This window comes from Schistocerca cancellata, chromosome 2, assembly GCF_023864275.1.
Source record: "Schistocerca cancellata isolate TAMUIC-IGC-003103 chromosome 2, iqSchCanc2.1, whole genome shotgun sequence".
Lineage (NCBI taxonomy): Eukaryota > Metazoa > Arthropoda > Insecta > Orthoptera > Acrididae > Schistocerca > Schistocerca cancellata.
Window position 1 is genome coordinate 228,467,915 of NC_064627.1, and position 16,265 is coordinate 228,484,179.

Genomic DNA, 16,265 nt, shown 5'->3' on the forward strand with positions numbered 1-16,265 from the left:
TCTTCTGTGTCGCCGAGGCGCACTGCTGGTGGCCGGTCAACCGGCCGATCGCTGGTGGCAGGGACTGCTCCTGACCAACCTATGGATCAGGATCTTCTGCCTTCGGCTGAATGCCATTCCATGCTGTCGGATGCTAGCTCCGAGCAGTCCTTGAGTTGACAGCAACTTGGGTCACATTTCTCCATTTTCCTTTCACCCCATGTCCATTATCCACTGGAATATCCGCGGCATTCGAGCCAATCGGGATGAATTGTCGGTCCTCTTACGCTCCTACTCGCCGGTCATCTTCTGTCTTCAGGAAACAAAGCTGCGTCCCCATGACCGCTTTGTTCTCCCTCACTTTCAGTCCGTCCGATATGACCTCCCCTCTGTTGAAGGCACTCCAGCCCATGGAGGAGTCATGATTCTTCTCCATGATTCTTCTCCATGATACTCTCCATTATCACCCAATCCCCTTAAACAGTTCCTTCCAAGCTGTCGCCGTCCGTCTTTCCCTTTCTGGATACACGTTCTCTCTTTGTACTGTATACATTCCATCATCCACACCAATGGCACGAGCTGATCTCCTTCATCTTCTTGGTCAGCTTCCACCCCCCTATTTGCTGGTTGGGGACTTCAATGCCCACCACCCGCTTTGGGGATCTCCTCATCCTTGTCCACGTGGCTCTCTATTGCTAGACGTCTTCCACCAAGCGGATCTAGTTTGCCTCAACACTGGGGTCCCCACATTTTTGTCTGCCTCCACGACAAATTTATCTCATTTGGACCTTGCGGTCGGCACTGTTCCGCTAGCTCGGCGCTTCGAATGGTTCGCCCTTGATGATACACACTCGAGTGACCACTTTCCATGTGCCCTTAGACTGCAGTCTCCACTGCCATATATGCGCTCGCGACGCTGGAAATTTGCCCAAGCCGATTAGACACTTTTTTCGTCTCTCGCGACATTCGATGACCGTCGCTTTCCCAGCGTCGACGATGAGGTCACACATATTCCCGACGTTATTCTTACAGCTGCGGAACGTTCAATACCACGCACCTCCGAATTGCCCCGGCGCCCCCCAGTTCCTTGGTGGAACGAGGCATGCCGTGACGCACTACGTGAGCGGCGACGTGCTCTACGCAATTTCCGTCACCATCCTACTTTGGCCAACTGTATCCGCTATAAGCAGCTCCGTGCGCGATGCCGTCGCGTCATCCGCGATAGCAAGAAGGCAAGCTGGAAATTCTTTATTAGCTCATTTAACACCTTCACTCCCTCCTCTGAAGTTTGGAGTCGGCTTCGACGGTTCTCAGGCGCGCCTAGTTTCTCCCCGGTCTGTGGGCTCACTGTCGCGCATGATACCTTAGTGGACCCCGTCGCAATTTGTAACTCATTGGGTCAGCACTTTGCTGAGATTTCGAGCTCTTCAAATTACCCGCCAGCGTTTCTCCCGAAGAAACGTGCAGCAGAAGTGCGACATCTTGCTTTCTCCTCTCCAAATCACGAAAGCTACAATACTGTTTTCTCCATGCGGGATCTCCAACATGCCCTCTCTTCTTCTCGCTCCTCCGCCCCAGGACCGGATGGAATCCATGTCCAGATGTTGCTGCATTTATCAACCCATAATCTGCGTTACCTCCTTCGCCTTTATAATCGAATTTGGACCGACAGTACCTTTCCCAGACGGTGGCGGGAAGCTATTGTCGTTCCCGTTCCGAAACCTGGAAAGGACAAACATCTCCCCTCTAGCTATCGTCCCATTTCTCTCACGAGTAGTGTCTGTAAGGTTTTGGAGCGTATGGTGAATTACCGTTTAGCTTGGTGGCTGGAATCCCGCAGTCTTTTAACACCTGCCCAATGCGGATTCCGAAAGCATCGTTCTGCAGTTGACCATCTTGTTGCTCTCTCCACTTACATCATGAACAATTTTCTCCGGAAACGCAAAACGGTAGCAATATTTTTTGATCTAGAGCGCGCATACGATACCTGTTGGAGGACAGGCAACCTCCGCACACTGTTCTCTTGGGGCTTTCGAGGCCGGCTGCCCCTTTTTCTTCGCGAATTTATGGCAGAGCGCACATTTAGGGTGCGGGTGAACACTACTCTCTCCCGTACTTTCTCCCAAGAAAACGGGGTATCCCAGGGTTCCGTGCTGAGTGTTGTACTGTTTGCCATCGCCATAAATCCAATTATGGATTGTCTCCCTCATGATGTCTCGGGCTCCCTCTTTGTGGACGATTTTGCGATCTACTACAGCGCTCAACGGACCAGCCTTCTTGAACGACGTCTTCAAGGATGTCTCGATCGCCTCCACTCGTGGAGCATCGAAACTGGCTTCCGTTTCTCACCCAGTAAGACCGTTTGTGTCAATTTTTGTTGACGTAAGGAGTTTCTTCCGCCCTCCTTACATCTAGGTCCTGTCAACCTTCCGTTTTCAGACGTCGCTAAATTCTTGGGTCTTATGTTTGACAGAAAACTATGCTGGTCCTCCCAGGTTTCCTATCTTTCGGCTCGCTGTCTGCGATCGCTTAACACCCTCCGTGTCTTGAATGGTACCTCCTGGGGAGCGGACAGAGTGGTCCTTCTCCGCCTCTATCGCGCCTTAGTGCGCTCGAAATTGGATTATGGAAGCATAGTCTACTCCTCTACTCGGCCGTCTATTCTTCGGCGTCTCGATTCTATCCACCACCGTGGATTACGTTTAGTGTCTGGAGCTTTTTACACTAGCCCTGTGGAAAGCCTTTATGCTGAGACTGCTGAACCTCCGCTGTCCAATCGGCGAGCAGTCCTCCTGAGTCGTTATGCTAGCCATCTGTCTTCCATGCCTGCTAATCCAGCCCACGACCTTTTTTTCGACGCCTCCTTTGATGTAGGGTATGCAGGCCGCTCCTCCTCCCTACTACCCCCGGGAGTCCGCTTCCGTCAACTGCTCCATTCTCTTTCCTTCCGCTTTCCTAAAACCTTCTTGACAACTTGGGGTACAGCACCGCCTTGGCTCCGTCCCCGGATCTGCCTGCTCCGTGACCTTTGTCAATTTCCCAAGGATGGTACCCCTACACTTATTTATCGTCGGGCATTTGCTGCTCTATGTTCACAAATGACGGACGCCACATTTATTTACACCGACGGCTCGAAAACATCGTTAGGTGTAGGGAGTGCCTATATTGTTGGCGACACCCCAAATCGCTTTCGGCTTCCCGACCAGTGTTCGGTTTATACTGCGGAGCTTTACGCTGTTCTCCAGGCTGTCCACTACATCCGCCGCCATCAGCGGATACAGTACGTTATCTGCTCAGATTCTCTCAGCTCTCTCCTCAGTCTCCAAGCTCTTTACCCTGTGCACCCTCTGGTCCACCGGATTCAGGACTGTCTGCGCTTGCTCCACCTGGGGGGCGTCTCGGTGGCGTTCCTCTGGCTCCCGGGACACGCTGGTATCTGTGGGAATGAGGCGGCCGATATAGCGGCCAAGGCTGCAGTCTCTCTTCCTCGGCCAGCTATTCAGTCGCTTCCCTTCACCGATCTTCGGAACGATTTATGTCGCCATGTTGCGCATTTATGGCATGCCCATTGGTCGGCACTTCCCTGTAATAAATTGCGGGAAGTGAAAGCCCTTCCTTGCGCTTGGACCTCTTCCTCCCGAACGCGTCGTCGGGAGGAGGTAATTTTAGCTAGACTCCGGATAGGGCATTGTCGTTTTAGCCATCGACATCTTTTAAGCGGCGATCCTCCCCCACTCTGTCCCCATTGCTCTCAGCTGTGGACGGTAAGACACCTTTTAATTGAATGCCCCTATTTTAATCCGTTACGCTCCCGTCTACAGCTATCGCCTGATTTATCGTCGATTTTAGCAGATGACACGCGCTCAGCCGACCGCGTTCTCCAGTTTATTAGTGACAGTGAAATGACGTCAGTCATTTGAAGCTTTTTTTGGGGACAACCACCCCCTTTCTGTAGCAGATTTTTAAGCATTCTTTTATTTTTAGTTTCTCCAATTTTCTGACTTTGTTCCCATTGCTGCTGGTTTTCAGTTTCGGTTTTTTACTGTCTTAAGTCACGGGCTGGGCGCTAATGACCATAGAAGTTTTGCGCCCTAAAACCACAAACAAAAAAAAAAAGTGGCAGCGTTACTGCATTTACTAGGCAATCTTGTATTTTAATAACCGTTTAAATTTTGTGTCGATTTGTTGGCGCTCTCTGTAGATTAGTTCAGACGTTCTTTGCACAACAGTTTTTAGCATGGATAAGGATTGCAACTGCTGTGTTCGGATGCAGGCTGAGTTGGCAGCTTCAGGCAGTGTTGGCTTCGGTCACACAGCTTGAGGCTGTTGCCAATGGGCATCACTGTGGGGGTCCGGATGGGGGTTTGTCGGGGACGGCCAGCTCGTCCCACGCATTCCCCGATCGGACTACGGCTGTGGTTGCCTGGGATACTGCCCGCATTGAGGCTGATCCCTCACCTGTGGTAGAGTGGGAGGTCGTCTCAAGGTGTGGCAGGGGGCGAAAGACATCCCGGAGGGCTGAACGGAAGGCCTCTCCAGTTTGTCTGACGAACCGGTGTCAGGCTCTGTCTCAGGCTGATACTGATCTTCGGCCTGACATGGCTGCTTGTCCTGTTCCAGAGGTTGCCCCTCAGTCTGCAAGATCTGGGCGGTCGCAGAGGGTGGGATTACTGGTAGTTGGGAGCTCCAACGTCAGGCACGTAATAGGGCCCCTTAGGGATATGGCAGCAAGCGAGGGGAAGAAAACCAAAGTGCACCCCGTGTGCATACCGGGGGGGAGTCATTCCAGATGTGGAAAGGGTGCTTCCGGATGCCATGAAGGGTACAGGGTGCACCCATCTGCAGATGGTCGCTCATGTCGGCACCAATGATGTGTGTTGCTATGGATCGGAGGAAATCCTCTCTGGCTTCCGGCGGCTATCTGATTTGGTGAAGACTGCCAGTCTTGCTAGCGGGATGAAAGCAGAGCTCACCATCTGCAGCATCGTCGACAGGACTGACTGCGGACCTGTGGTACAGAGCCGAGTGGAGGGTCTGAATCAGAGGCTGAGACGGTTCTGCGACCGTGTGGGCTGCAGATTCCTCGACTTGCGCCATAGGGTGGTGGGGTTTCGGGTTCCGCTGGATAGGTCAGGAGTCCACTACACGCAACAAGCGGCTACACGGGTAGCAGGGGTGTGTGGCGTGGGCTGGGCGGTTTTTTAGGTTAGATGGCCTCTGGCAAGTACAGAAAGGGCAACAGCCTCAACGGGTGCGGGGCAAAGTCAGGACATGCGGGGACCAAGCAGCAATCGGTACTGTAATTTTAAACTGTCGAAGCTGCGTTGTTAAAGTACCGGAACTTCAAGCGCTGATAGAAAGCACCGAAGCTGAAATCGTTATAGGTACAGAAAGCTGGCTGAAGCCAGAGATAAATTCTGCCGAAATTTTTACAAAGGCACAGACGGTGTTTAGAAAGGATAGATTGCATGCAACTGGTGGTGGAGTGTTCGTCGCTGTTAGTAGTATTTTATCCTGTAGTGAAGTAGAAGTGGATAGTTCCTGTGAATTATTATGGGTGGAGGTTACACTCAACAACCGAGCTAGGTTAATAATTGGCTCCTTTTACCGACCCCCCGACTCAGCAGCATTAGTGGCAGAACAACTGAGAGAAAATTTGGAATACATTTCACATAAATTTTCTCAGCATGTTATAGTCTTAGGTGGAGATTTCAATTTACCAGATATAGACTGGGACACTCAGATGTTTAGGACGGGTGGTAGGGACAGAGCATCGAGTGACATAATACTGAGTGCACTATCCGAAAATTACCTCGAGCAATTAAACAGAGAACCGACTCGTGGAGATAACATCTTGGACCTACTGATAACAAACAGACCCGAACTTTTCGACTCTTAAGTGCAGAACAGGGAATCAGTGATCATAAGGCCGTTGCAGCATCCCTGAATATGGAAGTTAATAGGAATATAAAAAAAAGGGAGGAAGGTTTATCTGTTTAGCAAGAGTAATAGAAGGCAGATTTCAGACTACCTAACAGATCAAAACGAAAATTTCTGTTCCGACACTGACAATGTTGAGTGTTTATGGAAAAAGTTCAAGGCAATCGTAAAATTCGTTTTAGACAGGTACGTGCCGAGTAAAACTGTGAGGGACGGGAAAAACCCACCGTGGTACAACAACAAACTTAGGAAACTACTGCGAAAGCAAAGAGCTTCACTCCAAGTTTAAACGCAGCCAAAACCTCTCAGACAAACAGAAGCTAAACGATGTCAAAGTTAGCGTAAGGAGGGCTATGCGTCAAGCGTTCAGTGAATTCGAAAGTAAAATTCTATGTACCGACTTGACAGAAAATCCTAGGAAGTTCTGGTCTTACGTTAAATCATTAAGTGGCTCGAAACAGCATATCCAGACACTCCGGGATGATGATGGCATTGAAACAGAGGATGACAAGCGTAAAGCTGAAATACTAAACACCTTTCTCCAAAGCTGTTTCACAGAGGAAGACCGCACTGCAGTTCCTTCTCTAAATCCTCGCACAAACGAAAAAATGGCTGACATCGAAATAAGTGTCCAAGGAATAGAAAAGCAACTGGAATCACTCAACAGAGGAAAGTCCACTGGACCTGACGGGATACCAATTCGATTCTACACAGAGTACGCGAAAGAACTTGCTCCCCCCCCCCTCTTCTAACAGCCGTGTACCGCAAGTCTCTAGAGGAACGGAAGGTTCCAAATGATTGGAAAAGAGCACAGGTAGTCCCAGTCTTCAAGAAGGGTCGTCGAGTAGATGCGCAAAACTATAGACCTATATCTCTGACGTCGATCTGTTGTAGAATTTTTAGAACATGTTTTTTGCTCGAGTATCATGTCGTTTTTGGAAACTCAGAATCTACTATGCAGGGATCAACAAGGATTCCGGAAACAGCGATCGTGTGAGACCCAACTCGCTGTATTTGTTCATGAGACCCAGAAAATATTAGATACAGGCTCCCAGGTAGATGCTATTTTTTTTCTTGACTTCCGGAAGGCGTTAGATACAGTTCCGCACTGTCGCCTGATAAACAAAGTAAGAGCCTACGGAATATCAGACCAGCTGTGTGGCTGGATTGAAGAGTTTTTAGCAAACAGAACATAGCATGTTGTTATCAACGGAGAGACGTCTACAGACGTTAAAGTAACCTCTGGCGTGCCACAGGGGAGTGTTATGGGACCATTGCTTTTCACAATATATATAAATGACCCAGTAGATAGTGTCGGAAGTTCCATGCGGCTTTTCGCGGATGATGCTGTAGTATACAGAGAAGTTGCAGCATAAGAAAATTGTAGCGAAATGCAGGAAGATCTGCAGCGGATAGGCACTTGGTGCAGGGAGTGGCAACTGACACTTAACATAGACAAATGTAATGTATTGCGAATACATAGAAAGAAGGATCCTTTATTGTATCATTATATGATAGCGGAACAAACACTGGTAGCAGTTACTTCTGTAAAATATCTGGGAGTATGCGTGCGGAACGATTTTAAGTGGAATGATCATATAAAATTAATGGTTGGTAAGGCGGGTACCAAGTTGAGATTCATTGGGAGAGTCCTTAGAAAATGTAGTCCATCAACAAAGGAGGTGGCTTACAAAACACTTGTTCGACCTATACTTGAGTATTGCGCATCAGTGTGGGATCCGTACCAGATCGGGTTGACGGAGGAGATAGAGAAGATCTAAATAAGAGCGGCGCGTTTCGTCACAGGGTTATTTGGTAATCGTGATAGCGTTACGGAGATGTTTAACAAACTCAAGTGGCAGACTCTGCAAGAGAGGCGCTCTGCATCGCGATGTAGCTTGCTTGTCAGGTTTCGAGAGGGTGCGTTTCTGGATGAGGTATCGAATATATTGCTTCCCCCTACTTATACCTCCCGAGGAGATCACGAATGTAAAATTAGAGAGATTAGAGCGCGCACAGAGGCTTTCAGACAGTCGTTCTTCCCGCGAACCATACGCGACTGGAACAGGAAAGGGATGTAATGACAGTTGCACGTAAAGTGCCCTCCGCCACACACCGTTGGGTGGCTTGCGGAGTATAAATGTAGATGTAGACCACTGACTTCCTACGAACGCTAAAGTGCGGTCTCTACCGCCAACAACGTTTTCTGGTGCAGACAATCCCTGCTACCATTACAAAACGTATCAGTGCCCGGTCTTTGCCGCTCTTTTTTAAAATGTATCCATACACGGTCTTTCCCGCGCTTTTTAAAATTATATCTATGTGCGGTCTCCTGTCAACAATACCTTGGTGCAGACATCCCCTGCTACCACAATTATTTCGAACTTGACAAATATTAATTATTCCTACTTAACCTATTAATAAAATATAAAAATCTTTCATAAATTGTCTTGACAATAGACAATAGAAATATACACGTCTTACACCGTTATACCATTTTCTGCTGCCGTCGATATCATTCCCGTACTCATCCGATCTGAAGTCCTTGTCTTCTTTCCATTTCATTTCACTGACCCCTAGAAAATCTAGATTGGGCCTTTGCATTTCCCTTTTCAGATTTTCTGGCTTCCCTACCCTGTTCAGACTTCTGACATTCCACGCCCCGAGTTTTAGAACGTTATCCTTTCGTTGGTTATTCAGTCTTTTTTTCATGTTAACCTCCCACTTGGCAGTACCCTCCCAGAGATCCGAATGGGGGAGCATTACGGAATCTTTCGCCAATGGAGAGATCATCATGACACTTTCTCAATTACAGGTCACATGTCCTGTGGCTAAAAGCTATGTCTCTTTAGTGCAGGGGTTTCCACTGCCTTCTAAATCCTCATGCCGTTGATCATTGCTGATTCTTCTGTCTATAGGGCAGTTTCCCACCCCAAGGACAAGTGTGCCCTGAACCTCTGTCTGCTCCTCCACCGTCTTTGACAAGGCCGTTGGCAGAATGAGAGTGACTTCTTATGCCGGAAGGCTTCGGCCACCAATGTTGATCATTAATCAAAATTTAAGCGCTAGGGGGTTTAGAACCCGGTAGCGAGGACGTTTTTGTGATTACTAAGAATCTGCCCCTCGACCGTGGTATACCACACAGATATAGGTGCTTTAATCTAATTTAGGGGGAGTACCAATTCGGCTTAGGAGTGAATGGTAATTTGGATTGAGGAGGAAGGCATGCTAGGGTAGTTCTTGTACTTGTGCAAAGTCACTGTGCCAGGCTGGCATAGTGGGTGGCACATCTGCCTAGTCAGTGGGAGACCTGGTTTCGAATCCCGGGCTTGGTACAAATTTTGGTTTTAGTCGCTTCAGTCTGCAAATATACAGATGTTTGTTCCTCTGTATGAGATACCACTGATGAGTTATAAACCCGAAAACCGGTTTAGGTAAATAAAGCTTCTAGTACAATTCAAAAGACATAGAAGACATCCTTCGAGAAACAGACCATTCGCCTTTCTTACTACCGACCTTGGTTGCTATCTGAATTTCATGTCTCTTTGGTACGTTACGCCTATACATTTCATTGACGTAACTGTCAAACAGTACACCACTAGAAATGTATTGGGACATTACACGACTGTCTCCCTTACTCATGTGAATTAACTCACGTTTCTCTACATTTTGAGCAAGCTGCACATTCTTCACGCCAAACAGAAATTCAAAGTCACCCTGTATCATACTACGGTCACTCAACGATGACACTTTGCTATACACTACAGAGTCATCAGTGAACAGTGGTAGATTGCGTAAAGAAAGTTGCTTGATGTAGATACTTACACTCCTTCAGAAAAGCAGTTTTCGAGCACGGCAAATGCTGAGAGCGCCCATATTCATAATTACTTTCCACTGCCAGGTACCAACGTGACTCGCCCGACGTTCGACTCGTGCTTCGGTTGCATCTGTGAGGCGTCTTCGCAGTGCAACCCGAAGCTGGGCTGCAACAACGGCGTGTGCGGCCTGTTCCAGATCACCAAGCCGTACTGGCTCGACGCTGGCTCACCCATTGTTCCGGGGACCTCGCCGGATGCCGAAGATGGTGAGTTACTCAAAAGTTCTTTTTTACTTCCGGTACGTGAAGTTCAGTTCTTAAATATCATTCCTGAAGCAGGCCCATTCGACTCTCAAAATTCTCGAGAAACAGTGCTTCCAGAGTGTCATTACTTACGCAAAGCAAGTTTCTGTTTTCGATATTGTGTATGGTTCTGTCGCAGAATGTTCGCCTGAAAAGTGAACTGCTAGGATTAAATTCCTGGCTGTCGTAAATTAACTTCAATAAATTTATTAAATTATTTTTAATTAAATATTCTACGACCCTTCTCTTGAGACATCGTGGGTCAGCTATCTACAGAACGTGAACTGCATTTAATTGCAGTGTTGCACCAGTAGCACAGGAAGATTGTAGGCACCTTTGAGCCAAATTTCAAACTTTGACGTCGCATTTGGGGACGAATTACGGGTTTCCTAAAAAGTAATCCTTTGTGTTGCACAGTGTACATTGATCGGTGCAGAAGGAAGTCCTCTTTTTATCAGGATAGTGCACCTGCCCACTCGGGGCTTTGGCTGTGGGGAAGACATTTACCACATCCAGCATGTATATCACTGTGCCATTCCCCCTATCCTATCTTCTAAGGAAATCATGCGTGGTAAATGTGTAGACCACAGAAGAGGATAATCGCACTGCTAGTATCGAATATACTCACTGGAAAACGTTATACAGAATGTGTCGAACCAAACGATACTAACAATATGTACATGACAACTCTGCAATTCACACTTAAGTGGTTAGCAGAGGGTTCATAGTGCCATTTTCAGAGCGTTTCGATTGCTACACTTGGAATAAATCTGTTCGTGCAAGATCTGATTTCTCTAATTATATTACTATTATTATTTAGGTGGGATTTAAAAAAATTCATTCGGAGGAGAAAGCTGGTTACGGAAATTTCGTGAAAGGATGTCGCTGCAAAGAAAAAAAGGCCATTGTTTTAATGATTTCCACCTCAGCTAGCGTATCATGTCCGTAACACTATCCCCGATTTCGCGATAGTACAAAGCGTGATGCTATTTAGAGTTTTCCGATGTCCTTCGTCAATCCTACCTGGTAAGGGCCCCATATCGCGCAACAATCCTCAGAAGAGAACGGCCAAGCGTAGTATAGGCAGTTTCTTTAGTACATATGTAGTCTCTAAGTTCTCTACCTGTAATAAAGTCTTCGGTTCGCCTTCCCCACAACATTTTCTATGTGATGCTTTAAATTTAAATTGTTTGTAATTGTAATTCCCAGGCATTTAGTTGACTCGGCAACCTTCATTTATGTTTGATTTACCGGGTAACCTAAGTTTAATGGATTTTTTTAATGCTTTCCTCACTCTATATAGTTCGGGTGCAATAGCCACCGTTCGTACCATACAGATGTTACGTCTAAATCATTTTGCAATTTGTTTTGATCTTCTAATGACTTTATTAGATAGTAAAGGAAAGCGTCATTTGCAAACAGACTGCGGTCTGCTCAGATTGTCTCCTAGCTCATTTATACAGATGGAGTGCAAAAAGTGCTTGTAACGCTTTCTTGGAACGCCAGATATCAAGTCTGGCCGAGTCGATGACTCAATCAGTTACTACTAACTTGGATCTTTCTGACAAGATATCACAAACGCAGACGCACAACTGAGACGATACCCAATAGTCGTGCTATTTTATTACAAGCCGCTTGGCAAGGTAAAGTTTCGATACCATAACGGAAATCTAGAAATGGAGAGCCAATTTGAGATACCCTGTCGATAGCGCTCATAAAGAGCCAAAGAACGGTATTTTTTGAATACGTGCTGGCTATGTATCAACAGATTGTTTTCTTGTAAGTGTTAACGATGTTAGAACGCAATGTGCTCCAAAATCCTATTGCAAATGTATGTCAGTGACATGGGTCTGTAACTCAGATGATTACTCCTATTTCCTTTCTTGTGTGCTGATGTGACCCGGGGTACAATGAAGTCTGCGTTAAATTTAGAGCTTCTGTAAAACGTCGGCCATATTGGAGATTCTGCTTTTCTCTTTTGTTTTAAACAGGACATCTCTTTCTTCTGTGGTATTGTTCTGACGTGTTTTGTATACCATGGAGAATCTGCTCCGATTCTCAATATTTGATTGGCATGAAACTCACATTTTCTGTCAATTCTATTTCTTTGAATTTAAGCCACATATGATCTACGCCTACATAGTTTGAAAGAAACAAACTGTGTGTTAGGAAGGCGTCCGGCATATTTTTATCAGATTTCTTATGCAGTTGTATTTGCATTTATTTTGGGTGAATTTGAATGTTATGGTATTAGGTCTAGCTACAATCAGCATGTTGTCACCAATCTCTGTACCTATTATGATGATCTGTATTTCATCAGGATTGTTTGTTAACAGGTAGAGGATGTTACGGCAACCACGTAAACGTCGTATGGGGTCCTGTTCGAAACAATTTTTGGAGAAAGTACTTAGTAAAATTTCAGACGATGTTCATGCCTACCACCTGTTTTAAACATGTAGTCGCGTCAACATATCGAAAGCAGATGGGTTTCACAACAAACTATAGCTGTCTCGTATGAGTCTGTACATATTCGAAATGACTCAAATTTTCCTTGAACCATTGAGCATCTATATCACCTGAGTCGGGGTGGTCGTAATTCTATTTCTAATTTGTTGTTGTCGTTGTTGTTGGATATAACCTCTGCCCATACTAAGTCTTGTTTGACATGCACGCTTCGAGGCTGAACCCCTCTCTTTTAAGTTCCGAGGACCTAAAAGCTAAAAGTCTACAAATACATCCATTTACGACCTGGAAACTGTCTTTCTGTGCCATACAGCTATATTTTGAACTTTCCTTCGATACAGTTCAACAACCAAGATAAATGTACATTGTTTATCAAACATTTCCTGTGATCGACGTCATATGACGACTGCTTCAGTGACCACTGACTACTGAAAAAGAAATCCACGTCTATAGATAGTAAATCAGACGTAAAAATATTGTTTCAGTAGTTGTATTTTCTTGTTAACTGAAAGAAAACCGTTACAGAGAAACGTGAATCGTTCCAGTTCCTTGAAGAACGTTTTCATTTCAACCAACAGTCGGTGTTCTACCACATCCACTATCAACAAAAAACTGTTATATTTGCTTTACCTGAAAGTATTGCTAAGATGGATGACGCAGTGGCAGACACCCAGGACACACGTTCAATAAAAATTGGGCTCGCATTTCCCTCCGGCTGTCCGCATTTCCCTCTTCCCTTAGTTCCTGAGGGCGGAACTCTGGCGTGGTTCCTTGGAAATGGCGACAGCTTCTTCCTTACTCCATTCTCCTCAAGCTAAGCTGATGCTCTGCCTCCGAAGAAGAGACATTAAACTTCATACACACGAAATATAGTTCTGATGCTTTGTAGAAAAAGTGGAATTCGGTACCCTACGTAAGATGTTTTTTTTTCTATAAACATTTATAGCATATGGAGTACCCAGTTAAGATAATTTGAGGGAAGAACTATCAGTCCGTAACTTCACATTACAAATTAAAATCGAAGCATTTATAAGATGAGGATTATGTTGATCAGTAATGTGCTAACCAGATATGATCTAGATGGTAGTGGTACATCATTACTTCCCTAGGGCATGTGAACCAACTTAAACAGAAAGTCCTTCTGATAACGAAGGCTTCTTATGGAAGCTGAAACACGCTACAGCTTTACAGTGCATTTTTACGATTCCAGTTAGATTACAGATGCACGGCATGCCGAATATAACCTATGACACGTGGCATGGGACAGACACAGGAGACCCCTTCTACGTATGTTTACAATTTTAATGAAATTTTTCATGAACATAACAATATGGCTATAATTACAGATGGGTAGCAGAGGGACTGACTTCGCTGTTCAGTATGCGTTTATCGTACAGATTTGTTTAACAATTTACCATACTACCTGCGGAATCGCTTGCAATCAAGATATTAATAAATTACCTTGATTGTATTGTAAACTTCTTGAAGGGGTTTGATAGGAAAAGTAACATAAAGGTCCAGTTAGCTACCTATAATGTAGCATCATTAGTAAATTGGCAGTCTTAAGTTTCTCAAGATGGCAGTACCATTATAAATATTCGCACAACGCGCGAAAGTAAAAAACGTTAGACTGTACTGTGGTAAACTGATTGTCAGCTCACGATGCACAATTAGTCACATTAGCTAACATAGCCACATGTACAGCCAGAAACAGTAAAAGAAAACAATGAGGCTGATTAAAAATAATACTACTCAAGATTTTAAAGAAAGCTTAAAAAGTGGCGACCAAGGTGAAGTTCACAATGAGCCTGTTGCTAGCTCTAAGTTAAAGACATTTCTTAAACATTTTGTATCAGTATTTGAAAGTAGTTTCCCTAAAAAGAATATTAAATGTCATAATGGGAATTCATTAAGGAAACCATGGGTCACTATCGGTATCAGACTCCTCACAACGAAAAAAACGCTTGCACAAAACGCCCATAAATAGTTGCGTAATGCAAACAGTACTGTAACATCAAGAAATTGTTGCAAATCCTGTACCATGCACATCCTTGTTGGAAACTGATTGATCGGCAATAAAATCAAATCTTTACATAATATGGTCAAGAGAGGGACAAAAAAAGAAGCCATAGAATATTACATTATTTCTGTTAATGCTGATGGGATCATTGTAAAAGTCATTTCATGTTTAGAAAATTATTAACATTTACTTCTAAAAAGATTGGTGTGCAAATAGTTCGGAACAGATAGCAGGACATTAAACTGAAGCAATACAGAAATTATTCAGTGAAATAAAAATTAATCTCACATCCTCATCTGAAATAAGGAAGATCATCATGTCTCTAAAATGTAAATTGTCCTGTACTCTTACATGATTTATTTTCGCTGTTGAGGTATGCTTAGATAAGAGTAGATGGAAGTGACAGACAGTAAGTTTCGGTTAAATCAACATCGACGCTGTTCGGCCACTGGGACGAGATGTACTGCACTTGCCTTGGAATAGGGCGCAGCAGAATGACCAGTGGTTCCTTCCTTTGGCAGAAGGCCCCTCAAAAGTGTGGTACTACTGGCATACAGATTTCATTTCGCCACAGTTCACCTAAATGTGTGTTGTGTTCGTAGGAGGAGGGCAGAGATTAGTGTCAGTTTATATACCGTCTGTTTCAGCAGACGATAAGAAATTGTGGTAAGACTTAGATATTGTGTGGGCTCTGACTTCTTCGATAAACTATTAGGAAGGGTAGTAGAGGAGGTAATGGCAGAAGTGAAGCTGTGATGGTGGGTTGTGAGTCGTACTTAGATAGTTCAGTCGACAGTGCACTTTCCCGCGAAAGGCGAAGGTCCCAGGGTCTAGTCCCGGTCTGGTACATAGTTTTAATCTGCCACAAAGTTTCATATAAGGGAGGTGGTTTTAATGTACTGTCAGGAAGGCTGATTCATTGTGGTATTTTGTAAGTGATGATCCAGCCACTTCAGTGAGCTTTTCTTTTTCTTTTTAGCCTTTATTCTAATCTCCCAGCTGGGAGATACTGGTATATCAACTACATATTTGGCCGTTTCGTGGGCTCAGAAACGCCTGTGATGACATCATCGTGCTCTGCAGAAACACACAGCAGTGCAGCGCATTTGACGAGGGAAATACCAGGTACCGAAATCTGGATACAAACCTCGGGAAACCGTATATGATTCATACTGATGACGACTTTATATACATATTTATCTGAACTATATCAAGCGATTTTTTAAACAAAAATTTTGCGTCCATTCGTTTGGCTGCACTCACCGTTGTTGTTGCAGATGTCTTACTTCTATATAGGTAACTCAATAGCTGTCAAAGAGAACCATTGTTGATAGGCACGATATTGTATACTGCTCATAACTCATACTTTGCGTCTTTGAAAATAGTCTCTTCCCTAGGAGATCAGTGGAAATCACATTTTTACTTTTGTTATTGATAAGCGACGTGTAATAAGTGTGCTTCGTGTTCCAGCTTTCGAGCGCTGCACCACACACACTTTCTGCGCCCTAGAGACCGTGCAGCTCTACATGGCGCGGTACGGCAAGGTACGTCGCTCTATTATCAAAATAAATGAAAAATGCAGCTTTGTGTGTGTGTGTGTGTGTGTGTGTGTGTGTGTGTCAAAGGAATTACAGACATTGGCAGCGAGCAGGCATTGATGGAAATAAATGGAAAAAGTTGAAAATTTGTACCGTACCGGGAGATCCGGGTTCGAACCCTTGTCCGGCAGAAATTTTCAACTTT

The 16,265-nt window shown here is 45.0% G+C and overlaps 1 protein-coding gene across 1 annotated transcript in view; it reads left to right on the plus strand.

The window, feature by feature from the left end:
- The window catches only part of LOC126144816 (invertebrate-type lysozyme 6-like), an 81,710-nt gene that overhangs the window by 42,115 nt on the left and 23,330 nt on the right, over nt 1-16,265 (plus strand). The window contains exons 2-3 of the mRNA XM_049915514.1: nt 9,821-10,003; nt 15,993-16,066. Coding sequence (XP_049771471.1) covers nt 9,821-10,003; nt 15,993-16,066 — 257 coding nt within the window. The remainder of the gene's footprint in view (nt 1-9,820; nt 10,004-15,992; nt 16,067-16,265) is intronic.